General features: G+C 46.1%; 1 protein-coding gene across 5 annotated transcripts in view; it reads left to right on the top strand.

The window, feature by feature from the left end:
* FAM193A (family with sequence similarity 193 member A) overlaps positions 1–6,707 on the top strand; it is a 165,930-nt gene extending 159,223 nt beyond the window's left edge. For all 5 annotated transcript variants that reach the window (XM_025438338.2, XM_025438336.2, XM_049108570.1 and 2 more), the window contains one exon: positions 5,965–6,707. In XM_025438338.2, coding sequence (XP_025294123.2) covers positions 5,965–6,058 — 94 coding nt within the window. In that variant the 3' untranslated portion in view covers positions 6,059–6,707. The remainder of the gene's footprint in view (positions 1–5,964) is intronic.
* The last annotated feature ends 6,366 nt before the right edge of the window (positions 6,708–13,073 follow it).

The raw sequence follows: 13,073 nt of genomic DNA, 5'->3' as shown, positions 1-13,073 counted from the left end.
AATAAAATATTAAAAAAAAAAAAAAGAAAGAAAGAAAGTGCCTCCAGGGAACAGAGTGTCTGTGTTCTTGGCAGACAAGGCGCTCAGAAGTAGAGCAGGTACTGGGCTGCAGAAAAAAAGCTTAGAAGTTTCAGATAATGCATGTGTATAATTGTGTTCTCTGACCACACCACATTTAAGTAGGCAGTTGACAATTTTAAGTCCTTAAATATTTGGAAATTGGAAAGTACATGCACTAATGGGTTTAATAAGAAACCACAGTAGACATTTAAAAATATGTGAAACTAAGGAAAACATTGTATGTGAAAACCTGTGGGATGTGGACACGGTTTACTCTCGAGCGCTCTTTCAGTGAAGCCTTAAAGCTGCCAAGTGAGTTTTTAAAAACCTGAAAATTAATGAGTTACAGATGTCATTCGAGAAACTAGGGAATAAACCCAAAGAAAGTAAAAGAACATAATACGGGCAGCCCCGGTGGCGCAGCGGTTTAGCACCGCCTGCAGCCCAGGGCGTGATCCTGGAGACCCTGGATCAAGTTCCACGTCAGGCTCTCTGTATGATGCCTGCTTCTCCCTCTGCCTGTGTCTCTGCCTCTCTCTCTCTGTCTCTATGAATAAATAAATAGTAAAAAAAATCTTTAAAAAAAAGACATAATACATAAAAGCAATAATAAAACAGAAAATATCAACAAAGCCAGACTTTGACTCTGAAAATATTAATTAAATAAACCTTTGAGAGACTGGTCAAGAAAAATAGGGAAAAAGACACAATATAATAATCAGCTGGGAGAGAACCAGGATGTTGACAGTTATCAAAGTTGGACCATGGCTGCGCCCACATCATCATACTGCTTTGGTGTGGGTTCGACACCTTCTGTAATGAAAGGGCGTCTTTAATGTTATGACTGTGTAAGTGAAAAGGTGGGCCGAGCTACAGGCACTGCAATGATTCAAATAGAACAGAACACTGGGAACAACTTCACAGTTAATTTTAAAACTAACACAAAATCACACTAATAACAAAACAGCCTGAATGATCCAGTAACCATCAAAGAAATCAGGAGTTACAAGTAATCCTACTGAAATACTACATCTGACATTTGTGCAGAGAATTCTCCCAAAACTTCAAAGAAATAATCCAGCCTTGTACCTGATTCTACCAGAGAACTGAAAGGAAGAGATAGCACAGGGCCCCCACTTCATTTTATGAGAGAAGGAAGATTTTCATACCAAAATCTGCTAAAAGCAGCCAGACAACATGAAAAATCACAGATCTCTTTCAGTCATGAATACTAATTGGATGAAATCAAGAAATAATTTCACATTCCAAATCCAACAGTATTTTAAAAAGCAGCATATGACCAAACTGTTGTACCCCAGGAACGAAAGCAAGGAGCATTTAGTATCAGGAAATCCACAAGTGCTCTTTGCTAAATTGATTTATTAAAGCAGAGCCATATGATCATTTCCATAGGTTCAGAAAAAACATTTGAAACATTTGATAGAATGTTAGCATTCAATTAATTTTTAAAAAATTGCAAACTAGTAGTAGAAGAAAATATCCTTAACCTGAAAAGGAGATTTACCAAAAGAGAGAAGAGAAGAGAGGTCTACATGAAACATTTTCTAAAACAGGAAACATGGACACATGTACAAAAACAAAGATGCTTTCCTTAAATCATCCTTCCTAGGTAGCATAATAAGAGAAACGCTTGAGTGGAAAGCATGAAATAAAATTCCATTTTATAGGTGAACTAATTGTCTACAAAGGGAATTACAAAAGAATTTAGCAAGAAATAGAATTTAGTAAAGGGCCTGGCTGTAGGATCAGTGTACAAAAGTTAGTTTCTCTACACCATCCATAATCTGAAAATATAGTTTAAATAAAGACAGTATTTATAATAGCACCAGAATCTGTGCAGTCTCCATGAATAAATCTTAACATAAGTTGCCCACAACTGATGTATAAAAGGTAGTGAAGCATGAGTGAAGAGCATTGAAGACCTAGAATACATCCTATGTTCATTGATAGGAAAAGTGAATATCATAAAGCCATCTCACCTCCCTAAATTTATCTGTAGATTTTATTTTTTTTAATTTATTTATTTATGATAGACATAGAGAGGCAGAGACACAGGAGGAGGGAGAAGCAGGCTCCATGCCGGGAACCCAACACGGGACTTGATCCCGGGACTCCAGGATCGCGCCCTGGGCCAAAGGCAGGCGCCAAATCGCTGAGCCACCCAGGGATCCCCTATCTGTAGATTTTAAAACCCAAGAAGGATTCTATAAAATTGAGTGTTTTTCAAACACTTTAGGGTGGAAACGTGATACAGTCACACACAGAATGCTGTATACAGCAGCAGCAAGGAATGAACTACAGCAGTCTGCAACATGGTTCTTACAAAATAAATAGTAGGGCAGCCTGGGTGGCTCAGCGGTTTAGCGCCGCCTTCAGCCCAGGGCGTGATCCTGGAGACCCGGGATCAAGTCCCACGTCAGGCTTCCTGCATGGAGCCTGCTTCTCCCTCTGCCTGTGTCTCTGCCTCTCTCACTCTCTGTCTCACATGAATAAATAAATAAAATCTTTTAAAAAAAAAGAATAGTAGGCAAAAGGCAGAACATGAGAATATACACAATACATTATATAAAGTTCAGTTTAGATGCAACTAAAGTATATTTAAATTCTTTTTACTTAAATTCAATTATTAACATATTTTATTGGTTTCAGAGGTAGAGGTCAGTGATTCATCAGCCTGTAGTACACCTAATACTCATGACATCACGTGCCCTCCTTAATGCCCATCACCCAGTTACCTTGTCCCCTCTACCTCTTTCCCCTCTGGGGACCCTCAGTTTGTTTCCTGTGATTAAGCCTCTCTTATGGTTTGTCTCCCTCTCTGATATCTTGTTTTATTTTTCCCTCTCTTCCCCTGTGATCCTCTGTTTTGTTTCTTAAATTCCACATCTGATTGAAATCATATAATTGTCTTTCTTTGACTTATTTTGCTTAGCATAATACCCTCTAGTTCCATCCACATGATTATAAATGGTAAAATTTCTTTTTCTTTTTCTTTTTTTTTTTTTTGATCACTGAGTAATAGCCCATTGTCTGTATACGCCACATCTTTATCTATTCATCTGTCAGTGGACTTCTGGGTTCTTTCCATTAAATGTACACCATTCAATCCACCAGCTCCACCCCTGGCTGTCTGCCTTCGAGAAGGGCATGTAACCACACAAAGATTTGTACATGAATGTTTCCAGAAGTTTTATTTGTAATAGCCAAAAACAGGACAACCCAGGTATCCGGAACAGATGAGCAAATAAACTGTGCTCTGTCCATCCAGTGGACACTACTCAGTGGTGGAAAGCATACTCCTGATCATACACCATAGACGGATCTCAGGCCAGACAAGAGGTCCATACTGCAAAGTACCATGTACATGAGATTCCAGAAAATACAAATGCACAAAATACAAATAGTGACAGACAACAGATTGCTGTTTGCCTAGGGCTGGGGCAGCAAGGAGATGACAACAAACGGGCCTGGGGAAAAGAGGGGTTCCTGGAAGTGTTCTGTGTCTTGATTGAGGGGATAGTTACCCAGATGTATATGTTTGTCAGCACTATGAACTCTATAGTAACTGCTATTTATCATACATAAATTATACTTCAGTATAATTTAAGTAAAGTAGATCATTCAGGGATACTAAACAATACATTGGTGTTAAGACTGTAAAGAAAAGTAAGGAAATTATCAACATAAAAAGCCAGAATAGTGATTAGTTGTCCCACGGCTCGATGCTGTGATCCAGTGTTTGCCTTAAAGTTTTCCTGTATCATGCACATCTGTTTACTCTTCTGTATGTGTATTATGTTCACCAAATAAATTTATAAAGGGTTGATCTGACCCTCCTAGAATAGAAAGAACTGGGATTCCTTTTTCTACCTGTTACAAAGACTTAGTCATAATTATGAAAACATTGTGATATTCATGCAGACTTCGGAGCCCAGAAACAGACTATACAAACACTGAGCTTTGGTTTATGACAAAAGGCAGGCAGATCACTGTGGAAATAAAGGTGTGTTCATAGATGGAGCTGTGAAAGTTGACATAAGAAAAACTTTTAAATTGGATCTTCACCTCGCATCATATTTAAAGGTCAGCTCTGGACAAGTTAAGATTCTCAGTGTCAAAAGCAAACCTTTTAATTTGGAATGTAGGGGGATATCTTTTTGACATCAGAGTGGGGAAAGAGTTCTTACAAACACCAACCATAAAATAAAAAGTTGTTAAATGACATTAAAATCAACAGCTCTTTAAAGTGAGACTGTATCTGCAGCATGTCACCAAGGGTGCATATCAGGATATAGAAATACTCAGAATAGGAAAAGACACGCAGTGCCGGGTGGGCTGTCACGTGAATCATGTGGCCAGGGAGTTGCAGAGACGCTTCCTCCTGTCCGACTCAAGCTTTGAAGTCCCGCATGGGTGCACATGTAGGCCACTCAGGCAGAACCACGTGAGCGGCACCCACGGGTCAGTCCCATGGGGTGAGCTCTCACACCTTGGAAATGACCACACTATGGCCTCATGGAGGAATTGCACAACATGATGTGGATTGAACGCGGTAAGAAAGACATACATGATGATTCTGTTCCTGTAAGTTTGGAAGTAAGCACAGGCAGACGTTGTTGAGCTGTGAGATCATCAGTCTGATGGTCCCAGACACCAGGGTGTGGGCTCCCCTGGGAGAGGACAGCAAAGGGCCATGGGGTTGGCAGGGTCGAGCTTCTTGCCCTGGGTTGGAGTGTGGTTACTCATGTACATGTGCTCTGTCCATGGAATGTGGTGCATAGCTGACCACGCGGAGGCCTGATGGGCAGGTGGCAGCGGGGTGTCAGGTGCAGGGGAGCCGGGCACACGGTGTGGGGAGGAGGCGGCAGAGCTGGTGACCATGGCCTCTGTGCTGGCCCGTTGGAGGCCTTGCTTCAGTTGGCTTGGAGACACCTGTGAGCGTGGAGAGGAGCAGGGGGCTCCTGCTGGAACAAGAGGAGACGGTGGAGTCGGAAAGGCAACACTACTAGGACTTGGGTTTTGACCAGCTGTGGCCAGGAAAAGAGAGGTTGGATTCTGGGAGGTGGTGTGGTGCTTGGTGGCAGGGGGGACGGGTGATGCAGGGGGACACAACTCCGTCCACCTCAGACCGCCGGGTGAGCAGCGCCAGAAATTGCAGGTGGTCAGGTTAACCACTGTGTAAATGAATCCATTCAGTTTCTGGTGGTGTGTCAGCAGTAACCATTTTCAGGCTTAATTCCAGTTTCTGTGACACAAATGAGATGTGGACAGGTGAGAACGTCAGAAATTCTGCAGAGTAAAGGTCTTTGAGAGAAAATGTTCCTCATTTAATTCAGAGTCGGCCATTGTTGCCTGGGAAGCAGGTGTTTTTGCAAGCACTGTTGGGCGTGCGGGTCTGGCCCTGAGGCCCGAGGGCACTCCTCTGCGCCTGCTGGGCCTGAGCGCCAGGAGCTGATGGCAGGCAGTGCTGTGACCAAGTCTCACTATGAAAAGTCCCATTCATAGTGCATGCACTCATGCGTTTGTGGGCAAATGAGGGGAGGTGGGATCTCTGTGGCTTGACACATGGAGAGGGCAGGGTGGTTGCACATTCTCAGATGGGCTCTTCCAGAAACTTACCTTGGGCAGCTTTCCTGGAGGACAGCAGAGGACATTGAGGGCACTGGCTAGGGTCCTAAAGGAGGGGCATGCCCTCCCCAGGGCCCTTCCCCACTCTGAAGGGTGGCCAGGCAGCCTGGGGTGGAGGGGATCTTGATGCTGGGTCTGGCACACTGAGTCCCCCTCCCCCAACTCCCAGTCCCCAGGAGTAGGCTAGGCTTTGCCAGCACCTACTCAGGAGTAGGCTGTTTCCTTCCATGACTGTTGGGCTCTTTGTCTCCACAGATTCTGTTTGGATTCCGCTCGACAGACCCGGCAAAGACTGTCCATCAACTGGTCCAATTTTAGCTTGAAAAAAGCCACTTTTGCTGCCCACTGAATGAGGACCGCCTGAAGAGGAGTGCGCGGGAGGTGGGCCAGGCCCCGGAGCTGTTGTGCTTGCCCAGGGCTGTGCCGGGTGGGCCGCCGCACCTGAGACCCCCCCAGACCGAGAACTTGCAGCTCGGCCCGCATCGGTAGCTCGTGTGCGTGTAGTCTGTGAGTGAGGCGTCGATCGCAGTGCTGTGCTGTCGGATTGGAACAGTGGCTCCCGCCAGTTCTCCACCACGTGGCCAGAGACGGGTTTCATCATCCACGTGGCTTGTTGCCTCTGCATCTCGCCCCGTCCTGTCATCTGTCCCCGCCGGGGGCACTGCCGTCACTCAGCTCTCGTGTGTCCTGCGTCCCCCTGAGGCGGGCTGGGCGGGCAGGCGCGCTTCGTTCTCCTCCACAATCTACTGTTTAAGAGTGTACACGTTGCGCTGTTTGTGTCTGACCCCCCTGACTTGTAGCCAGCTTGTGTAAGATCCCTTGCAGAATGAGAAAGTTCAAAACAAAACCCCACCCAGTACTCACACCATCAAGTCTGTTAGAGAGTGTACGACTGTATTAACACGGAGGCCTGCCTGGCTACTTTTTTAACATATTGTTAAGTAATATTAAAATCATGTCTTTCTTTTTGAAAGATGGAATACATTAGTACAGCAGAAGACCTCGTCTGGTTGCTTTCTGCTGGGGGTGGTGGCGGATTGGGGGAGTGGGGGGCAGGGCACATGGGGGGAGGCAGTGCCCTCCCAGGGGCCCCTGGGCACCAGCCCTGGAGCATCTCCCGGGTCACCCCTGGCAACAGTTTCAGGGTCCTGGCGCCCCCACTCTCCATGCAGTGGTGTATGGGGGGCCTCCCATGCACCAGGCAGGGCCCAGCCCTGGGACAGCCCAGCCAGATACTCAAGAGGGTTTGGTGTCAAGGCAGCAGTCACCACCAAGCAGCAGCCAGGGGGGTGGAGGCTGTTCCTGCATTCTAACCTAGGGAGGCTGGGATTCATAGAGCCTATGGGCAGCACCATCCAGTTGGGGGAGGGCGGGATCGTGATGTTTGGTGAGACTATGAAAAGTCATGTTAAATCGGGTATAAACATGGAGCAACACAGCAGTATTTAGGATGAAAATGGGAATGCTGCCATGGTTCCTTTCCTCTGCGATCTCTCCAGGAGGTTTGCGATCTGAGTCTCTGGCAGAGCCCGTCCTGCTCCCACCCGCTTCCCAGAGTGCTCCGGAGCTCCCCCTGCTCCCTCCTCTTGGGAAACCTGCTTGTGTGCAGCCCTAGGGATATGGCATGCCCCTGAGTGAAGGGGGAGTGATGAGGGCACCACTTCTTGTAGAGACTCTGGAAATACTCTGCGGTTCCATCCACAGGACTTCTGGACAGACAGATGCAGGTAGGAGAGAGAGGAGGCAAGAGGCCCTCTGAGGCTTTGGTCTGACCCTGGGCAGGATGGGGCTGACCTTCCTGCAGAGGTATCAGGTCTGAGGTGCCCATTGGACACCCAGGTGAGATGTCTAGCATAGGGGGGTGTTGTTCATGGACAGAAGGCCCCACACTCACCAACCTGTGAGGCTACCCAGGAGCCAGTTTGGACGGCTCAGGGGTTCAGGCCCAAGAACCAGAGTTGAGGAGAAGGGTAGCTGTGGTCAAGGGGGGTTTGGGGCTGGCACAGGGCTCTAACACTGGGGTGACCTTGGCCACCACTCAGTGGGAGCTGGTTTGCAGGAGAACCAGGGTGGGAACGGCAGGTCTGGGATTAGGAGATAGGGCAGTAGCTAGAGGAATGTGAGGGCAAGAGGCTGGCTGGCTTGTTTTGCTTTTTTTTCCTAGGTGGGAAGAAGGATGAGCATATCCCTTTGCTCATGGGGTGACCCAGCAAAGCGAGGAACAGGCTGGGCAGTAACCACAGCTGGAGCTGTGTCCTTGAAAGGCCTCCAGGACCCCCAAGCCTGGGCCTCAACCTCTCTTGGTGAGAGCAAGGGGAGAGCAAGTGGGGAGCAGGGGCTGCCTGGGCAAGTGGAGCAAACACTGGGAGGGGTCTGTGGGGGAACCTGCTCTCTGGGGAAGCTGCCCGCCCAGGCCCCCAAGACCCTGTCCCTGCCTCGCCCTGTTCTCCCCAGGGGTGGTCCCACCTCTGGGCCTCAGCCTCCGCCTGTTGTGGGGAGGCCGTGTTGGCTACTGAGGAACCACAGGGTCCCATGTGCGACATGAGCAGGGCCGTGAGTGGTGAGGGCAAGCCTTGGGTGCCCACTATACTTATGCTGCCTCCCCTTGCACAGGCTGCCACCTATGCCTCGTTCCAGGGCTGTACACCTCCGTCCCTGCTGCTCCTTCGGCCCTTTCCCCAAGAAGGGGTCGTCACTTGACAGTTCCCAGGCCTCAGAAATTAAAAACAGAATGGATTTGGAGCCTGGGAGGCCAGGGGTGGGGGAAGTGGAGGGTGGAGGCCAGCGGGGCTTCCCTAGTTCAGAGTGCCCATGAGGCTGACCCGGGCCTGAAGACTTGTTCTGTGCCCCCCCCCGCCCCCCTCCTCCCCCGCCCCATGTGAGGCTGTGTCCTCACACCCAGATACTGCATTTACAGAGGGGGAAGGCACAGCCCTAGGTGCATCTGCCACCATCCAGCTCCAGTGCTGCTATCTACACACGGCCTAGGCCTGGGAGTCGGCCCCGGGGGAGCCTCATGTAGACCACGTTGGAGTATCACCTCCTTTACATGGTAACGGTAATTGTGAGATGAAATAAAATAACAATGGCTAGAAAACAATAAAACTGTCCTTTTATTGAACCTTCTCTACATACTCCTACCATTAAACCAAAATATTATCAAAATGAGTATTATGGTACAGAAAGGATGAACATTTCTTAAATTCATTAAGATTAAAGAAGAAGAAAAAACTTGCCTCACAGGTCACTTTGTTTCTCGGTTTTAAACCCAAATGAAAAAAAAAAAAAAAAACCCAAATGAAAGCTCTCAGTCACCCCCAGAATGACAGAATTGAAGTAACTTGAATCCTGGCTCTCTGTCCTCATAGTGACCAGCAGTCACTGTCCTGCAGCCACTAGTGAAATGGAAGAATAAGCCCCGAGAGGCAGGAGGCAGAGCTCACAGCGGGATTTCAAGCAGTCACAAACTGTTAACTCACATTAAACGATGTCGCTGGGAGCCCTCCAGATCATTCTCCACAGACAAGATAATGTAGGCTGAGAAGAAGAGTCATAAATGTGTGCCCGTGGCACCCGTGAAGGATGAGCTGCCACAGAAACTGTCAGACACCATTGTAAAACGGAGGAAGTTGTTTAAACAACGTTTTTAGATGTTAGAATAGACACAGCACATGGCAGTGTTTTCTGAGTGAAGGGGAGGAAACAAGGTGCCCCAGCTTCCTGCCCGGAGGTAGTTTCCAGGCCCAGGAGGGAGGGTGGGGGTGAGGGGAGCCCAGCAGGCCTTCTGAGCAGGGCAAGCAGAGATGGGCATTTGGGGAGCCCGGGGTGGCTGGAATTTGTGAGGCAGGTTTCCAGACAGGAGGGGCTGTACATAAGGAGCTCTGGGGGCCTGCAGAGTCCCCTACAACCAAGTGATCATGCAGGTGTGGCATCAGCTTCCAGGAACCCAAAGGAAAATCACCAGAAAGCAGTATGGCTGGCATAGTGTCCCCAGCAGCCATGGTGGAGAGACTGTAATGCACAGTGCAGACATCGGAGTAGAGTCCTCAGAAGGCTGTGACCTTAGCGGGGTGAAATTAGCCCTAGAGTAAAATCTATATCTAAAAGCAAACCTAAGTATCTTAACTGCACGCTAGAACAAAGTCCAACACTCTTGAATACAAATATAGCCCACACCAAACAAAAGTCATGATGTTGGAATCCAGGCAGAAATTACCAATTACCAGGCCATGCCCAGGGGAAGGAAAATATAAACCATAATCAAGAGAAATACTAAACAATAGAAACAGACCCCAAAATGGCAGTTGGTAAATTTGCAGACAGGGGCCTTAAAATGGCTATTGTCACTCTTGAGCTGTAAAATAAACCATGAACAAAATGAAGGGAGACATGAGATCCAAAAAGACCTACGTGGAGTTCTAAAGAAAAAATAGAATATCTGAAATGAAAATATGCACTGGGTAGAATTAACAGCAGACCTGAAACCTCAGAGAAAACACCCATGAACTTGATGGCATAGGAACAGAAATTACCAAAAAAGAAGCACAGAGAGGAGAGGATGGAAAACTGTAACCGGTGGGGCAGTGTCAGGCCTTCCAACATACATGTGATTGGAGTGTGCAGAGGTTTGCTGCGACTATGGCTGAGGCTGTGTCGAGTGGGTAGAGCAGTCTGGGAAGAGGTGACATCTTGAGACTACCGAGTTCCCAGTCTGCAAACATGATGTCTCATCATTGATGTGTTCTTCAATTTCAGCAGTAGTCTGTAGCTTTTGTTGTAGAGAGTTTGCAAACTTCTGATGAATTTTTTCTAAGCATTTTAGGTTTTTGACATTATCATAAATGGGGTTATGCTTTAGTTTCCTGGGGCTCCCGTAGCAAAGTGCCATAAACTAGGTGGCTTCTAACAACAGAAATTTAGTCTCTCAGTCCTGGAGGATATAACCCAAAATCCCTGAGAGGATATATACCCAAAACGGGTACCCACAGGATTGGTTCCTTCTAGAGGTTGTGAAGAGCCATATATTCCATGCCTCCCTCCTAGCTCTTGGTGGCCACTGACAATCCCTAGCTTGCAGAGGTGTCCCTCCAGTCTCTCTTCCTGAGTTCACGTCTCCTCCCTCTGTTTGTATCTTTTCTTAGACTTTAATCACATCCAATGTGGGGCTCAAACTCACAAACCCAAAATCAAGAGCCACATGCTCCACAGACTGAGACTGAGCCAGCCGGGGGCCCCATGTCTCTGCTTTTCTAATAAGGACATCAGCCATTGGGTTTAGGGCCCACCCTCATCCAGCATGACATCACCTCCCATGATATCTGCAAAGACCCTGTTTCCAAGTAAGGTCACATGCACAGGTTTTTGGGGTTAAGACTTAACATCTTTTTAGTCACCTTATCTTTTAAGGAGACAAGTTTTCAAATTCACTTCTCCAGTTGTTGCAAATACATAGCAATATGGCAGATTTTTAATGTATTGAACTTTGTATCTTGAGATTGTCAAAATGATTTACAAATTCTAAACTTTTAGATCACCTAAGATTTTCTGCATCTATAATCATGTCATCTGCAAATAAGGACAATTTTTTTCTAATTTTCCTGTTCTTTATTCCTTTTGTTAACTTACTGCACTGGCTAGAACCTCCTGTACAATGTGGCACTGCAGTGGTAATGTAAACCTGAGCAGAGGTAATGTTCAGTATTTGTCACCAGAATGTTAGTTAGCCCTAGGGTTTGGGACATACCTCTTTATCAGATTGTGGAAGTGCCTTCTGTTCCTAGTTGCCTGAGTGTTATCATGAGTGGGCATTAAATTTTGTCATATGCTTTTTCTGATTGTATTGAAATTTTTTTCTGTTACTCTAGTGGATTACTTTTAGTGCTTTTTTTAAAAAAAATAACCAATCATGTAGCTCTGTAATTAAAATTCCACTTGGTTATGATTTATTATCCTTTTTATATCAAATTCAATTTGTTAATATTTAGGATTTTTGCATCTGTGTTCATGAAAGATACTCATTTTCTTTTCTCCAGTTCTGGTGTCATAAAAATGAGTTAGGGAACATTCCTTCTATTTCCTGAGTGTAACTTTTTTTTTAAGATTTTATTTATTCATGAGAGACACAGAGAGAGAGGCAGAGACACAGGCAGAGGGAAAAGCAGGCTCCGTGCAGGGAGCCCAGTGTAGGACTCAATCCCGGATCTCCAGGATCACACCCTGGGCTGAAGGCAGGCGCTAAACCGCTGAGCCACCCAGGCTGCCCTTGCTGAGTGTAAGATTGGCATATCTTTCTCTGATGTTTGGAAGAACTCATCAGTGAAGTCATCTGGCCCTAATATTTTCTTTAAAATATTTTTAATTACAGATTGTTTACTTAATAGCTACAGAGCTACTCAGGGTTTCTGTTTCTTCTTGTATCCATTTTGGTAAATTGTGTTTATTTTATCCATTTCATCTGTCAGATTTCTTAGCATGAAAGCATTCAGAGTAGCCCTCTTAGAGATCTGTAGTGACATCCCCCCCCTTCATTCCCCATTACCAGCAATTTATTTCCTCTCTTGTCCTCATGGGTCTTGTCCTTATTTGAAAGAACTCAGCTTTGTTGATTTTTCTGTTTTCTATCTGATTTCTGCTCTTATATTCTCTCATTCCCTTTCTTTGGGTTTAATTTGCAGTTGCTTCCTAGCTGGTGAGATGGGCACTCAGATCACAGAATTTTAACTCATTTTCATTCAGTTCAAAGTATTTTCTCATTTCTGTTGTGTTTTTGCCTTTGCCCACAGATCACTTAGAAGTGTGTTGAGAGTTTGGTATTTATCTGTGATTGAGTTGTGGTTTAATGGGACTGTGGTCAGAGAACATCAATTTCATGATGATGTGACTTGATTAATGGCCCATAGATTTGTCTGTTAAGTGTTCCATGTGCAACTGGAAAGAATTCTAATTGGGCCTAATTTTGTTGGGCCTTATGTCCCCATATGCAAAGGAGGCCAAGTTGGTTAAGTGTTTTAGTTAAATCTTTGTGTCTCTGCTTACTTTTTTCCTGCTTCTGTCATTTACTGAGCAGTGTGTTAAAATCTCCAGCGATGATGGTGCATTTATCCAGGTCTTCTTTCATATATATGTTTTGAAGCTGTATTACTCATCACTTCAAAATGAGAATGGCTTGGGCAGCCCAGGTGGCTCAGCGGTTTAGCGCCACCTTCAGCCCAGGGCATGATCCTGGAGACCTGGGATCTTGTCCCACGCCAGGCTCCCTAAATGGAGCCTGCTTCTCCCTCTGCCTGTGTCTCTGCCACTGTGTGTGTGTGTGTCTCATGAATAAATAATATAAAATCTTTTTTAAAAATGAGAATGGCTACATA

Source organism: Canis lupus, chromosome 3, assembly GCF_003254725.2.
Source record: "Canis lupus dingo isolate Sandy chromosome 3, ASM325472v2, whole genome shotgun sequence".
NCBI lineage: Eukaryota > Metazoa > Chordata > Mammalia > Carnivora > Canidae > Canis > Canis lupus.
Note: the sequence above shows the minus strand (reverse complement) of the source record. Positions and strands in the feature narration are given on the sequence as shown.